This window comes from Buteo buteo, chromosome 9 (genome assembly GCF_964188355.1).
Source record: "Buteo buteo chromosome 9, bButBut1.hap1.1, whole genome shotgun sequence".
In the NCBI taxonomy this organism is placed as follows: Eukaryota; Metazoa; Chordata; class Aves; order Accipitriformes; family Accipitridae; genus Buteo; species Buteo buteo.
Window position 1 is genome coordinate 40,240,469 of NC_134179.1, and position 15,486 is coordinate 40,255,954.

At 55.3% G+C, this 15,486-nt stretch overlaps 1 protein-coding gene and 1 pseudogene across 1 annotated transcript; both read left to right on the top strand.

Annotated features, from left to right (window-relative positions):
• Nucleotides 1–1,104: 1,104 nt before the first annotated feature.
• On the top strand, nt 1,105–6,430 carry LOC142035014 (feather keratin Cos2-3-like). The gene is made up of 2 exons (XM_075036839.1): nt 1,105–1,152; nt 5,753–6,430. Exons 1-2 carry the CDS (start codon nt 1,105–1,107, stop codon nt 6,053–6,055), a joined length of 351 nt encoding a protein of 116 aa, XP_074892940.1. The 3' UTR covers nt 6,056–6,430.
• A 5,129-nt stretch (nt 6,431–11,559) lies between these two features.
• Nucleotides 11,560–12,840, top strand: LOC142035015 (feather keratin Cos1-1/Cos1-3/Cos2-1-like; annotated as a pseudogene).
• Nucleotides 12,841–15,486: the final 2,646 nt, after the last annotated feature.

Below are 15,486 nucleotides of genomic sequence, written 5' to 3' on the forward strand. Positions count from 1 at the left end.
GCCCCCAATGTATCTCGGACACTAGGTGTGTCCAAGCTTTCATCCCATCTCTGGGACTTCACCTGCACACCAAAAGGCTCTGCATTTGGTGTGGAGCCAAATCCTCTACAACAGCCTCATGGTCTGGGACCTATGGAGAAAGCCTGAGGGTTTCAGTCACCCCTACGTCATTGACTCATGTCTGTGTTGGGCTCAAACTCCTGACTCTGCAGGATGGCTTCCGAGGACCGGAAGAGATCCCGTGGTGGGAAACAATGGAGAAGCTCGGAAGAATGTGCTGCCCAGGGAAGTGGTTGAGTCACCATCCCTGGAGATATTCAAATAGCAAGTGGACAGGGTACTTCAGGACATGGTTTAGTGGGCATGGTTAATGGTTGGACTCGATGATCTTGAAGGTCTTTTCCAACCTAAATGATTCTATAATTCTATAAGAATCTGGATGCCGATTGCGATGGCGATACTTGATACCCGTGCCAGTGCTGATGCTGATGACAACGCCTGACGGCAGGGGAAGCGCCCCGGGGCCGTGGGCGGGGCCGGGCGGGGCCGGGCGGGGCGAGGCGGCGCCGGCGGGCGGAGCGGCAGCGCCCCCTGGCGGCCCCACCCGGGGCTGTCCCCCCCCGCCCCGCTCCGCAGGCCCGGCCCCGCCCGCGGCGGTTCGTGCCCGGCCGCAGCCCCGGCTCCTCTCCCCGTGTCTCTCAGGCCGCAGTAATACACGGCCGCGTCCCCGCGCCGGGGCCGGGCGAGCCACAGGGCGCTGGACCGGCGGTCTGCCGCCACCGACAGCCGCCCCGGCAGGTCCGGCAGCTCTTTGGTCCCTTGAAAATTGCTCACGAGGAATGCGGGGCCTCGGCCCAGGAGCTGACGGTACCAGTGGATGGAGTCGCCAATCTGTATGTTGGGGTGTGAGCAGTTGATGCTGATGCCGGTGCCCTCGGTGGTCTCCACTGACGCCTCCTGCTGCACCTGGGCTCTGGCCACAGCCACTGGCGAGAAAGGAGAAGGAAAGACCAAAGATCACCAAAGATCGCTCAGCTCTGGTGGCTCTTTTCCCAGAGAAACTGTCAGGAACAGTGGCAGTGAGACAGAGCTGGACTGGAACGGATGGCGACATGTGCCCATCAACAGGGATGGAGAGTGGTCCTGGGGCAGGTGTGTGGAGCAAGGGCAGAAGTCTGGGAGGGAATGTGAAATTGATGCATGCAGAGTTAGAATGAAAGTCAGGTGCAGGGATGGACGGACGAATGGATGGACGGCGAGAGAGAGAGGAGACAAGAGAGTTGGGTGTGTTGCAGCGAAGGATGAAGGGTTGAATTCAGAAGAAGAATAAATGCTGAATGCACAGGGGGATGAGAGGATGTATGCAATAACAGTGTGGTGCAGGAAAACAAACTTGTGCCTACAGACATGAAGGAAAGGGAGAGATGAGAGAGGGGTCTCGGGGTAGGAAGACGGCTTAAGGATGCTAGGTGCATGGAGAGATTGGTCAAAGCTGGGCGGGTGGATGGATGGATGGATGGATGGGGAGAGGAAGAGTAGACGGGGAGATGGGTTGTTCCAGTGAAGGGCAGAGGGCTACAGTCAGGGCAGTAAGACCTGCCAAATGCACGGGGGAAAGAGCAGGTGCCTGGAAAGGCAGGCGTAGATGCAAGCAGGCTTGTAGCAGCAGAGGTGATGGCGAAATAGGGAGAAGAGGAAGCGAGGACTCGGAGGGTTTGGAAGGGGGACGAGGCATGGCAGAGCGGCAGGGAGGGGGAAAGACACGCTGAAGAAGGAGAGGAACAGCCCGGGCACAGCCCCCGGCCCCGTCCACCGCCGCCAGCCCCGCGCACCCAGGAGCACCGCGGCCAGCGCCGCCAGCGCCGCGCCCCGGCACCGCCGCATCCCGCCGCTCCGCCGCCCGCGCCTCGCTGCCCCCCGCCAGCCCCGGCTCTCTGCTCCGGCCGCGGCGCCTCCTCTCCGCCGCCTCCGCCAGCTCCGCCCCGGGGCTGAGCCCTGCGCCGGCGCCGCTCGGGGTCTCGCCCGGGCTGCGAGGGCGCAGGGGCTCTGCACGGGCACCGCTTTGTCTCCTGGGCAATGCCCTCTCCCGCTCCTCCGGCAAGGACACCTCCCCAGCAAGAAGCAGCCTGCGCAGCGCCAGCAGCAGCCTGGCACAGCAGCAGCCGGGCACAGCAGCAGCCTGGCACAGCAGCAGGGCCCTGACCCGGGAGATGGACCAGGTTCCCAGAGCTGTCTCCGAGCTCAGGGGCTGCCAGCAGCAGCCACTGGTTTCCTGCGGATGGCAGGGAGGAGGCTGAGAGCCTCCCTCCCTTCAGCTGCCTCTCTGCACTCGCGGCACAGGGCCTGAAAGTTGTGCTGTGGCCAAGGGGCTCGGAGGACACATGTGCCCATGGCAGTGCAGGGCTCAGGGCAGGGGAGAGGGGGAATCACTGAGTCAGAATGCAGGTCGGAAGGGACCTGCAGAGGTCATACGGATCAGCTCTGGCTTCGAACAGTTCACGTTAGATCAGGTTGCTCGGGGTCACGTTCAGTCCAGCCTTGAACAGCTCCCAGGATGGAGATTGCACAACCTCCCTGCAAAAGACGTTCCTTTTCTCATTATTATTTGTAGCCTATTGCTTAATCAGAACTCCCCATGTTCTATCTCCTGGGCACTTCCAGAGATCAGGCCCATCTTCTCTGTCTCCTCTCAGCAAGTAGTTGTAGAAAGCAAGAAGTTCTCCCCTGAGACATGTCTTCTCCAAGAGGAGGAGGCCCAGTTCTCTCAGCCTCTCATTGCATGTCATGTTTGTCAGCCCCCCAAATCAAGTTGGTGGCCTTTGTTGGGCTCGCTTCAGTATGTCAATATCCTTCTTGGACCAGGGAGCCCCAACCTGGATGCAGTACTCCAGCTGTGGTCTTTCAAGGGCCAGAGTCACCTTCCTGGACCTGCTGGCAACACTTTGACTGACACAGCTCAGGATGCACTTGGTCCGGTTTGCTGCAAAGGCACGCTGCTGTCTCATGTTCAGCTGGGTCTCTCCTAAAACTCCACGTCCTTTTCTATGGATCTGCTTCCGAGACAGCCAGCTGCTAGCCTGCATGACTGCCTAGGCTGGTTTCTCCCTCAGATGCAAAATTTTGCCCTTGCTCTGTCTGGCCTTCATGAAGTTCCAGTCAGCCCATTTCTCCAGCCTGTCCAGGTCCTCTAAACAGGAGCCGTGTCTGACAGTTACGGCCCATTCCCCTTGCTGGGTGTTATCTGCAGACTTGCTGGGAGTTCCCACTCATGACATTCCTGACAACGTTAAAGAGTATTGGTCCTGCTACTGATCCCGACTACTACACCCCATCCATAAGTGTTGGCCAGCTGGGCTTTGCACCATGGTCACAACTCTCAGAGCCTGGCAGTGCAGCCATGTTTCCACCCACCTTGTCATCCTCTAACTGAACCCATGCGTCTGCAATTTGGTCATCAAGGAAGTACGGGAGAGGCTGTCAAAGGTCTTGCTAAACTCTAGGTACACACCTCCCCTGCCCTTCCCTTTTTCCACAGTGCCTGTTACCTGACGAGGAAGCAATGAGTCTGGCGCTCAGATGCAGTAGAGCCTCAGCTCAAAAGCAGACCCACGAGGAGGGGAATCAGCCCTGGCTGAGCTCTCCCAGCAGAGCTGCCTGGCACTGATCTCACCGAGGTCACTAAAGGGAAGGGGGAAAGTACTGCACTTGACTGCACTGAGTCCAAGATGGACCTGGTCTCAGGCTGACAGTCATTCAGGCAGGGAGATGGGCTCAGAAAATTTACCCGCTGTGCACAGCCCTTGTCAGAAAGAGGGTCTGTTCTGGACACGCCTGTGGGACAGCAGCTGGCTTTGGGCGATGCGGTCTCGAATCCAGTGCCCCTTCCCTCCCAGGGGCAGTTGCTGGGCTCTCAGACTGGGATTCCAATGTGGGGCAGGAAGGTCCTTGTGGGCTGAAGTCCCAAGCAGTCACCAGTTCTTTGCCTTTCCTGTGCAGGCCACAGGGTCTGGCCTTCCACTCACAGCACAGGGATATCATGCTCTGTGTTCCTTTCATTCAGTACGTGTTTGATCCCAGGTCTCAGTCCCTGCCTGACAGAGCACCAGGCCGATGAACTGCACAAGTACATTTGGCCTTGACATGGACATGAGAGAGGTTGTGCACGGCCCCAGGCACCACTGACCCTGCACTGGAAGCAGATCCACTCAGGGATGGCCAGCGCAAGGTCAGCAGGATTCCTCAGCTTCTCCTTCCCCAGAAAGCAATCCCCATCCTTTTGAGCCCTCTTGCACTGGGGAGACCCACCGTGTCCTGGACTGGAAAGACAAGCAGGGAAGACTGCCAGCCATGCTGAGGTATTCCCAATAGTTTTTTCCACTGAATTAAACTGTGGATCAGAACTGGTGTGAAACCATCCTTGTTGGGGCCTGAAATGAGCAGCAGCGGAGCGTGAGCTTTGGAGGGGCAGGGAAAGGAGGGCTCAGGAGACACTGGCTGCATTTCAGTGCCTCTTGCCTGGACAGTTCTCTAGCAGTCTGGTGCCATCACCACTCAGCTGCACTCAGGCTCCTGACCCTGGGAACCTGCTGCTCTGTGGTGCTCTTGGAGAGAGCAGTGGAGAGTGTCCCTGCCATGAGCAGCATATTCCCTTGTGATGAGGGACACACAAGGACACACAGACATGGGCTCATGCCCCCCAGCTTGGGATTATACACGTATAGGTGCTTCCACGTGCATCCACACAAACCTGGTTGCTTACAAGTACAGGCAAGACAAGAACACACACAAGAACACCATGAACCATGGACCGTGCTGAGGACCCCTGGGGACTGGGCAGTGTTAGGCAGGAGGGGGTCAAAACCTAGGAGCACAACGCACACACCTGGGGAGGCAAGAACAAGAATGGACCATCAGGTTGAGCTGAGGAGGGAAGGAAAGACCAGGACATGGCACGTGCTCATGTACAGGAGACCATGACATCCAGCTGAGCATTGCTGGAGCTGCTTCCTGAGAATGACACTTCAAACAGCCCCAACAGGGTGAGCCAGGCTGATGTCACTTGTCTGCTCTGGACCTGTCCAGCACTTGAGCTGTGTCTTCTGCCTGCACTGCTGCATTCCTGCCCGAGAAATCCTGGGCCTTTCATCCCGCTGCTCAGAAGAAGCCTTCTTTGGGGAATGGGCATGGAACAAATCTGGAAATGAAAAGGCAGCAGTGCAGGAAACCAAAGCACAGCCCATATCATTAGCTGCAACGGTTTGCATTGAAGATGAGCTTGTCCGAAAATTGTTACCTCTGCCTCTAGTCCTGCAGCGATGAAGGGCAGGTATAAAAGGCAGCCCAAGTCCCTGCTCTCTCATCCACTCCTCTTGCCTCCTTCTCCTTGGGAACCAGGTGAGTCTGAAGCCCCTTCTCCTTCTCTTCCAAAGCGAGATCTCTCCTCGATGGACCTCTCCGTTGATACTGGCTCTGGCCTCTGCTGGGGTTTGGATCTTCTTGTCCTGAGAGGGGGAAGCAGGGAGAAGGAGTGCTTGGAGAGAGGCTGGGACATGGTCGAGGGGCGTTTTGGTTTACGAATTAGGAGAGAGCCTCCCTGGGTCAGGCAGTTCTTTGTAGGGCAATGAAGGCTGCGTGTCTTCTGGCTGAGCCTCCAGCTCCCCACTCAATATGGGCCTTGGCTCCTTTGTGACAGGGTAACCAGGCTGCTCCTCAGTCACCCTTGTGCTCTACTTGCTCCCTTCGTCTCTCCCAGGTGCACCTCCAGCCTCACGACATGTCCTGCTACAACCAGTGCCTGCCATGCCGGCCCTGTGGCCCGACCCCGCTGGCCAACAGCTGCAACGAGCCCTGTGTCAGGCAGTGCCAGAACTCCACCATTGTCATTGAGCCCCCGGCTGTGGTGGTGACCCTGCCCGGCCCCATCCTCAGCTCCTTCCCGCAGAACACCGTTGTGGGCTCCTCCACCTCCGCTGCTGTTGGCAGGATCCTCAGCTGTGATGGAGTGCCAATCAACTCTGGGTGCTGTGACCTCTCTGGCATTTCCAGACGCTACTAGGCAGGAGGTGCCCCATCTCCAGATAAAGATGCTGCAAAAGCTCCAGGGTGACAACTTGAGGAACTCAGAACATGGTGCTGGGCAGAGGATCCGTCTTTTGGATGCTGTTTTCAGTGTACCTGAATGGTTTTGCTTGCCTTTCCCTTTTCTTTGTGGCTGCCTATCCCCTTGCCCACACCGTGTCCCCAAGTCCAGCCTGGTAGAGACCATCTGTCTCCTCTCCCTCCACGGGGCAGGCATGATGCAGGAACTTCCCCATGGCCAAGGACTCCAGACTTTCGGCTGTCCCCAGCACTCCCTGCACTTCTGTCCTCCACTTGGAGTGAACTCGTTGCCCTCTTTTGACTCATTAAAGCTCTGCTGCATTCAAGCCTTGCCTCCCTGTGGTCCTTTCCCCTGTGGACACTCGCCAAGCGGCCAAAGCAGAAGGATGTTGCTGTGGGGTGGATGGGGGGAGGTGAGGGCGCAAGGAGACTCTTCTCCATCCACAGAGGAATGAGAGGCTCCACACCCTGCAGTGGATCCTCTTTGGGGCACTCTCTCATGGAGCTGGGGAAGTCAACCCTGGCTGCTCTGCTGCCTGTGACGATCAGGCCTTGCCCTGCTGTCCACAAACATCCAGAAAGGCAGGAGGCCCTCAGGGGTCAGCAGCCACATGACCTCTTGAGGAAGAGTGTTCCTCTTGCTATGGTTGGAGCTGCACTGGTTTCATAGGGGGTGGTGTTGAGTTCCGGAAGATGATTTGCTTTGCAGAATGGGAAGAGGGCTAAAGAAGGGAACAGCCCTTGGGATGGCCCATAGCTGCTACTCCACCTTCCAAGGTGTCCATGAAAATCCTTCCTTTCTTTTATCTCATGCAGAACCATTATGTGGATGGAACCTCACATGACTGCTTCTCCTCACCGCATGCCATGCAGCCTCAAGCATGAAGTGCTGGATGCCCCTGCCCTCCAGCCACACCAAAGCTCCTCCTTCTCTTCTACACCACACAAGGAACTGGGCTGTTTAGTGATCTCTCTGCCCCCGTTGTTTTACAGGGCATGGGACAAGGGGGACAGGTCATCTCTGGTACTTCCAGCCATAACATCACTGCTCTTCTATGCTTCCTCTCTTTGCTTTACGTGTCTGAGGCAGATTGACCTTGGCTGGTTGCCAGGTGCCCACCAAGCCGCTCTATCACTGCCTCCATCACCAGGACAGGGGGTGAAAAATACAATGAAAAGCATGTGGGTCAAGATAAGGACAGGGAGATTACTTACCAATTGCTGTCATAGGAAAACCAGACTGGACTTGGGGAAATCAATTTGATTTATTGCCAATTAACTGCAAGAGAGTACGATAGTGAAAAATGAAACAAAACTAGAAGCAAATTGCCCCCACCCCTCCCTTCTGGCCAGGCTCAACTTCACTCCTACCTAACTCTTCTACTTCCTCCCCCCAAACAGCACTGGGTGATGGGGCATGGGGGTTCATACTGCTTCATCTCTGCCGCTCCTTCCTCCTCATGCCCTTCCCCTGCTCCAGGCTGGGGTTCCACCCACAAGACACAGTCCTTTACAAAATTCTCCAACGTGGGGCCTTCCAATGGGTGCCATTCTTCATGAACTGCTCCAGCATGGGTCCTTTCCGTGGGCTGCAGTCCTTCAGGAATGGGCGTCTCCAGTGTGGGTTGCCCATGGGGCCACACGTCCTGCTAGAAAACCTGCTCCTGTGTGGGCTCCTCTCCATGGGCCACAGTTTCTACCAGGAGCCTGCTCCAGTGTGGGTTCTCCACAGGCTGCAACTTCCTTCAGACCATCTCCACCTGCTTTGCTACGAGGTTCTCTGTGGGCTGCAGAGTGGATATCCGCTCCATCGTGGTCCTCCATGGGTTGCCAGGGGACAAGCTGTGTCACCATTGTCTTCTCCAGGGCTGCAGGGGTATCTCTGCTGTGACTCCTGCAGCACCTCCTCCCCCTCCTTCTTCACTGATCTTGGTGTCTGCAGAGTTGTTGCTGTCACTTTTCTCACTCTTCTCCTCTGGCTGCTGCACACTGCTTTTTCCCCTTTCTTAAATATGTTATCACAGAGGCGCTACCAACGTTGCTGACGGGCTCAGCTTTGGCCAGCAGCAGGTCCATCCTGGAGGCGCCTGTTACTGGCTCTTTCTGCCATCTTCTCACAGAAGCCATCCGTGCAGCCCTTCAGTACCGAAAGCTTGCCAGGTAAAGCAAATACACCGTCATGACTCTTGTATTATTATGGGCAGAAGGTCTTTTGCATATCTTGGCTGCAAGATAAACTCAGCCAGCTCAAGGTTAACAGGGGAGGCTGCAGGCAGCTCCCTCTCACTACAGGCAACTACACCACCTGCACCTGCATGCAAAAGACAAGCAGAAACAAGGCCAGCACATCAATTCCAACTGGGGAAAAAAGAAAATGAATGCATGGAAAATCACAGGGCAGCTAAACCGTTTTTTTCAGCTGCTCTGTAATTTAAGGTTGCGTCTGCACTTCTCTGCCTTTGGAAGAGAGGGCATTTACCTTAAAGTGAGTCCAGAGACAGGTTTCCTACTACATCACTTCTGATGTCCCAGCCTCAGTGTCTGTAGCCAGAGGGGAGTCTGCCTTGGCCCAGACACACACCCTTCTGCTGCCACATGAGTGTGTCCCTGTGGCACCGCTCCCTTTGCAAGGGCAGGGGCTGGTCCCAGACCCTTGAGGAGATCACCAAGGTCAGGTGGGACCTTCTAGCACTGGAGGATTTTTTTTCTTTTCCTTGTAATATGGGACTTCTTTGCAGGGTGGAGGCGGGAGAGCATGAATGTGTGTGACTGGTCTGCATGCACATCACTGTGTGGGCACAGGTGTGTGTATGGGTGTGCTTTTGTGTGTGTACAGCTGTGTGGAGGAGCAGGACCTTTCCTGGTTTGCTTGTGCCCGGCCATTTTGCCCCTGAGGCAGATGCTGAGGTGCTAAAACCCAGCCGTGGTTCCCAGGGCCTAGGATGGTGAGGCTTTCCCCAACTGCCTGAAGGTGGCGTCATCTGCCTCCTCTTCTTGAGCAGGAGGGGTGGAGCAGGCTGTGCTGGTTTTGGCCTGGACAGAGTTAATTTTCTTCGTAGTAGCTGGTATGGGGCTATGCTTTGGATTTGTGCTGAAAACAGTGTTGATAATTCAGGGATGTTTTCATTATTGCTGAGCAGTGCTTACACAGCATCAAGGCCTTTCTGCCTCTCACACCACCCCTCCAGTGAGGAGGCTGGGGGTGCACAAGAAGTTGGGAGAGGACACAGCCAGGACAGCTGACCCCAACCGACCCAAGGGATATTCCATACCATATGATGTTACACGCAGCATTTAAAGCTGGGGGGAGAAGAAGGAATGGGGGAATGTTCAGAGTTCTAGCACTTGTCTTCCTAAGTAACGCTTATGGTTGATGGAGCCCTGCTTTCCTGGAGATGGCTGAACACCTGCCTGCCGATGGGAAGTGGTGAATGAAGTCCTTGTTTTGCTATGCTTGCACACATGGCTTTTGCTTTACTTATTAAATTGTCTTTATCTCAGCCCATGAGTTTTATCACTTTTACTCTTCTAATTCTCACGCCCATTCCAGCGGAGGGGGGGGAGGGGGGCAGTGAGTGAGCAGCCGTGTGGTGCTTAGCTGCTGGCTGGGGTTAAACCACGACACAGACATATCACTACACCACCACCTGTGCCACAGAGCAAGTGTGAGAGCCTCCCCTGGCATCCTGTCCCCCATGCGTACTTCTTCTACCCCTTGTGCGCTCCCTTCTCTTTAGTCTGTGGCAGACCTCCCCCTCCACACCTACTTTAAACTCCTCCTGCCCACTTTAGCAGGTGTTTGCAAAAGCACTCTTGCCTCACCTTGTCAAACACCTTCCACTCCTGACAAGTAGTTCTCACTCTTCCACGAGGGTCCTCTCAGAACAGAAGCCAAGGGTGCTGCTGCTGCTGCTCCCCACTCCTGCCATTCACACTGCCCAAAAGAGCTCTCAAGGGAGAGGGATTCTTTTCTGACTTCTGTGCCATGCTTTGCATCTCAGTCTTAGTGAATCTAGGTAATTAAGGGGTTGGGAGTGAAATGGATCAAGACCTCTTCAGGGCATATGTCCTTCCAGCCCTGTGGGACCAATGCAGATTCCAAAGACATCCTCGTGTAGAGGCTCTTTCAGCCCAAACTCACTGCCCTGAGGGAAGGACCTCACAGAGTCATCTTTGTTGCCAGCATAATCCATAGAATCATAGAATGGTTTGGGTTGGAAGGGGTGTCGATAGTCCATCTAGTCCAATCCCCCTGCCATGGGCAGGGACATCTCTCACTAGATCAGGTTGCTCAGAGCCCCATCTAATCTGACCTTGAACAGTTCCAGTGATGGAGTATCTACAATGTCTCTAGGCAACCTCTTCCAGTGTCTCACCACCCTCACTGGAAAAAACTTCTTCCTTATGTCCAATCTAAACCTACCCTCTTTCAGTTTAAAGCCATTGCCCCTTATCTTGTCACTACAGGCCCTGGTAAACAGTCTTTCTCTCTCTTCCTTATAAGTCTCCTTGAAGTATCGAAAGGCCGCAAGAAGGTCTCCTCAGGGTCTTCTCCTCTCCAGGCTGAACAACTGCACTTCTCTCAGCTTTCCCTCATAGGAGAGGTGTTCCATCCCTCTGACCATTTTCATGGCCCTCCTCTGGACCTGCTCTAAAAGATTCTACAGACTCTTCCCACAGTCCCTGAAGAGACACCAGCTCACACACAGGACTTATGCCATCCCAAAGCAGACGTCCATGGTAAACGAGACACGTCATCTTTCTGGAGACACTGATCCTGTAACTGACCGGTCGTGGCCTCTGAACTGCCCAGCTAGCATAAGCTCACAGCAAGGCCTGCATACCTGGTCACGTGCGCATGGCTTGCTTCATCATGCGATCAGAAGTGAACCCACAGGCTGTCCTACCAGAGCCTACAAGCACCTCCATCCCATGGCTAAACCCCATAGCCACGTCCACGCTACTCAGGGACAGGCAGATAGCAGGGAAAGGGCTTTTGTGGGAGTGAAATGGTTTCAAGCTGGGCCCATTACTCTCATCAGCTGCACCTCCCACTCTCACCGACTGCAGATCAGTCTTCCCCCTGACTCTGTCAAGTCCAAGACTTGTGCGGTGGCCCTGGATAGTGTAGACAGCCTCTCTTGGGGTGCCTTGAGCCTTCTCAATTCGCTCTAGATGACTAGAGGTCTGGATGTGTGTGTGTGTGTGTGTATGTGCATTGTCTAAGCCAGCTGTTTAGTCTACCCTGAGTGTCCTTTACTGGACTCCTCCAGCATGTGAGCTGAGTCCTCTGCCCACGCTGACGTGTTTTGCTCCGGAAATGCTTGGGCCTCTCATCCTGTCACACAAAAGATGCCGTCACTGGGGAATGTGCCTGGCATAAAGCAGGAAATGAAACGACAGCAATTCAGGGAGCCAAAACACGGCCTATAGCATTAGGTGAGACGTTTTGCATTCAAGATGAGCTTGTCAGAAAATAATCACCTCTGCAAGGGATGCCTCTGGCAGCCTGGGGCAGCAAAGGTCCATGATAAAAGCCAGCCCAGCTGCTCACTCTCTCATCCACTTCTCTTGCCTCCATCTCCTTGGGAGTCAGGTGAGTCTCAACCCCCTTCTCCTTCTCTGCTTTCTCTAAAGGCAGGTCTCACCTCAATGGGCCTCTCAGCTGACACCAGCTTGGTTCTATGCCACATCATGGGGCTGCTTGTCATGGGAGAGGGAAGCGGGGAGAAGGTTAGACATGGAGGGAGGCTGAGACTGTACTCGGGTGCCTTCTGGACTCAGGGCTAGGCAGTAGCCGCATGGGAGCTCGTGGCTCTTTCTGGGCCCTGGCAGGACGAGGCCAAGAGGCCCTCAGACATCTCTGCACAGCCTCCATCTCCCGGTCCTGCATCTTCTTGGGCTCCCTCGTGGTGTGGTGACAGAATGCTCCTCACGCCTCCCCATGTTTTGCTTCCTCCCTGCCCTCTCTCCCAGGTGCACCTCCAGCCCCAAGACATGTCCTGCTGTGACCAGTGCCAGCCCTGCCAGCCCTGTGGCCCGACCCCGCTGGCCAACAGCTGCAATGAGCCCTGTGTCAGGCAGTGCCAGAACTCCACTGTCGTCATTGAGCCCTCTCCCGTGGTGGTGACCCTGCCCGGCCCCATCCTCAGCTCCTTCCCGCAGAACACCATTGTTGGCTCCTCCACCTCCGCTGCCGTTGGCAGCATCCTCAGCTGTGACGGAGTGCCCATCAACTCTGGTTGCTGTGACCTCTCCTGCATCACCAGCCGCTACTGTGGCAGAAGGTGCCCCCCCTGCTAAAGATGCTGGCAACAGCCTCTGATAAGGACTCCTAGGAACCCAGAAGATGCTGCTGGACAGAGGATGAAAATTCATGCTGTTGTTTTCAGACTAGCTGGTCACCTCTGGCTTGCCCTGCAAGGGCAGCGTGGAAGGGACCAGCTCGGGCTCTCTGAAAACATGGCCAATGTCTACCTTTTCTCTCTGCCACTCACCCTTCATCTCTTTTCTTTGTTGTCTTGTGCTCCCCTCAAAGCCTGCTCTGAGGACCCCAGAAACCAGCCTGGAGTGACCTGCTAGGCTGTCTCCCTTTTCCAGGCAGGTCAACAGATGGCCGGTGGCAACTCTGCCACAGGAAAAGGGGAACAGATTCTTGGCTGCTCCTGCTCCTTCCTGCACTGGGGGCCTCCCCTTGGACTGACCTCATTTCCCTCTTTAGAGTCATTAAAAAATTGCTGCAACCCTACCTGTGTCCCTTAGGTGGTCTTTCCATCTGCACACTGACTGCTGAAAGAGGGAGATGTTGCTCTGGGGGGCAAATAGGTGGGAGCACCAGGGGACCCTTCATCACTCTTAGAGGCATGGGAGGGTGAGACACAGTGCAACGAGTTCTCTTTCAGGCACTGCCTCTTGAAGCTGAGGAATCATAGAATCATAGAATAGTTCGGGTTGGAAGGGACCTTTAAAGGTCATCTAGTCCAACCCCCCTGCAATGAGCAGGGACATCTTCAACTAGATTAGTTTGCTCAGAGCGAACCTGAACTTGAATTTTCCCAGGGATGGGAAATCTGCCATCTCTCTGGGCAACCTGTTCCACTATTTTACCACTCTCATTGTAAAAAATGTCTTCCTTATACCTAGTCTGAATCTACCTTCTTTTAGTTTAAAACCATTAGCCCTTGTCCTATTGGAACAGACACTGCTAAAAAGTTTGTCCCCATCTTCCTTATAAGCTCCCTCTAAGTACTGAAAGGCTGCAATAAGGTGTCCCCGGAGTCTGCTTTTCTCCAGGCTGAACAACCCCAAGTCTCTCAGCCTTTCTTCATAGGAGAGGTGTTCCATCCCTCTAATAATTGTCATGGCCCTCCTCTGGACTAGCTGCAACAGGTCCATGTCTTTCCTGTGCTGAGGACTCCAGAGCTGGACTCAGTACTCCAGGTGGGGTCTCACCAGGGCAGAGTAAAGGGGCAGAATTACTTCCCTTGACTTGCTGGCCACGCTTCTTTTGATGCAGCCCAGGGTACGGTTGGCCTTCTGGGCTGCAAGTGCACATTGCTGGCTCATGTCCAGCTTTTCATCCACCAAGGAAGGCATCCCTAGTTACTCCACATCACGCCTTGCCTTGCTGCAACTCTGCTCACAAATACTCCCTTGGCCCTGGAGCATGTCATGTGAACAGGAATCCTGACAACTTTTGTCCTCCAGAGAGGAACTGTGGGCATGTGGGTAGTCCTGAGGATGTCAGCAGTCCCACAAGCTCTTGGGGAAGAGTGCTGCTCTTGCTTTGGCTGGAGCTGTGCTGGGCAAGGAGGCTCAGAAGACAATGTTGCCAAAGGATGGCAGGAATTGGGAAGGGGCAAATAGCCTTGGGGATGGCCCACAGTCCCTGCTCTGCCTGCTCCTTCTCTCCATCAGCCACTCTAGGGGTCATGGCCAGCACGCCTGGGCGTGGGCAGCAGGGACAGCTTCCCTGTGCAGCGCTATCACCCTTCAGCACAGCATCTGGCATGGCCCACCTCTTGCCTCCATGTGTAGGGCTGAGGTGTTCACAAGTTAGTATTGGTATCAGCTACAGCAGGCCACACACTGGAGTCCCCTGTCCCTGTGAACCAACCACCCCCTTGGGTGAAGGCAGGCCCAGGACAGTGACTGGTGCCCAAATATGCAACATTGTTCTGTGCTGCCTTGTGTTCCGCGAGCACAGTCTTACTGAGGCCCAGGAACTCTACAGCCTCACAAGTGCCACAACCCAACTCTGGTCCGGAAAGGTGCCATGTGAGAGGAGATACTTCCAGCTCCTCATAGACATGGCAGTGGCAGTTGGATTTTATTCTACACTCAGCAGGATCCATGACTTGTAACTCAATGGCACAGGGCATGCACTCGCCCAACCGCAGGGCACACATTGGAGTGCCTTCCCTCAGGTACCAAGTTCCTTCAGCATTCCCAGAGCCCTGAGGCTGAAGTAGCCCTTGTGTTCTGTGCAACACCCCTGCTCCCTACACACAGGCCAAGGCCTTCCCACAGCTGCAGACCCTGGGACCCTGTGGTGTGGGGGTTTGCCCTCACACAGACCTCACACACCACCCACACCACAGGACCAGCACAGGGGACAGAGTGATTCCTACGTGGGGTGAGGACTGGGGGCAGCTCTCCCCAGGCTGGGTTCTGTGGGAGGCAGTGCTGAGTCAGGTGGTAACTCAGGGACAATGAGCATCAGGACCAAGCCTACCTAGACCCAGTGCAACCATGGGTCCCAGCTCTGGCTCGGTTCCTGGCCCACGGTCCCTATGAGAGCTCTGGCCTAGCGCAGGCCTGCCCCAGCTCTGCCCTATCTGTGCCTGTGTCTGGCCTGGGCTACTGTTATCCTCCTGGCCTGGCCAGGCTCCTAGATAGTCCACGGCAGTCGCTGGCTGGAGCCTTCACCTTGTCCTCTCTTGAGTCTGGCCTTGCTCTGAGACCCAGCTCCAGCTCTGACCCTGGGACGGAGACCTCCTACACATCCCTTGCCTAAATTACGGCAATGATCGGTAGATGCTTTGGGGGTAGAATTATCTCCTGTCTCAGACAGAAGTCTGAGGTGGACCAAGCTCTTTTGTTTGTTCTCAGCAGAGCCGTAGACCAGGCAAACATTTCTAGGTGTTTACCCGAGCAACTGTCTCCCTCGGGCCCATGTTTATCCAAGACCCGTGAGCGTGGTGGTGAATGCACATCCTCATAACCAGCCTGGAGAGCACCGGCTAGCACTTCTCTTGGCACATTAGAACCACGCAGAGTTTTTTGACTCATGTGTGTACCCTCCAAAGAGTGCTCTCTTTCCTGAAGGCATCATGGCCTTTTTAAAACACAATGCTATGGATAGTGCTTTGCAGAGGAAGCAACTGC

Coding starts and splice junctions, on each gene's coding strand:
- LOC142035014 (XM_075036839.1), top strand. CDS start 1,105: ATGGCGACATGTGCCCATCAACAGGGATGGAGAGTGGTCCTGGGGCAG. Junction 1,153..5,752: donor GGAGAGTGGTCCTGGGGCAG/GTGTGTGGAGCA, acceptor CGTCTCTCCCAG/GTGCACCTCCAGCCTCACGA.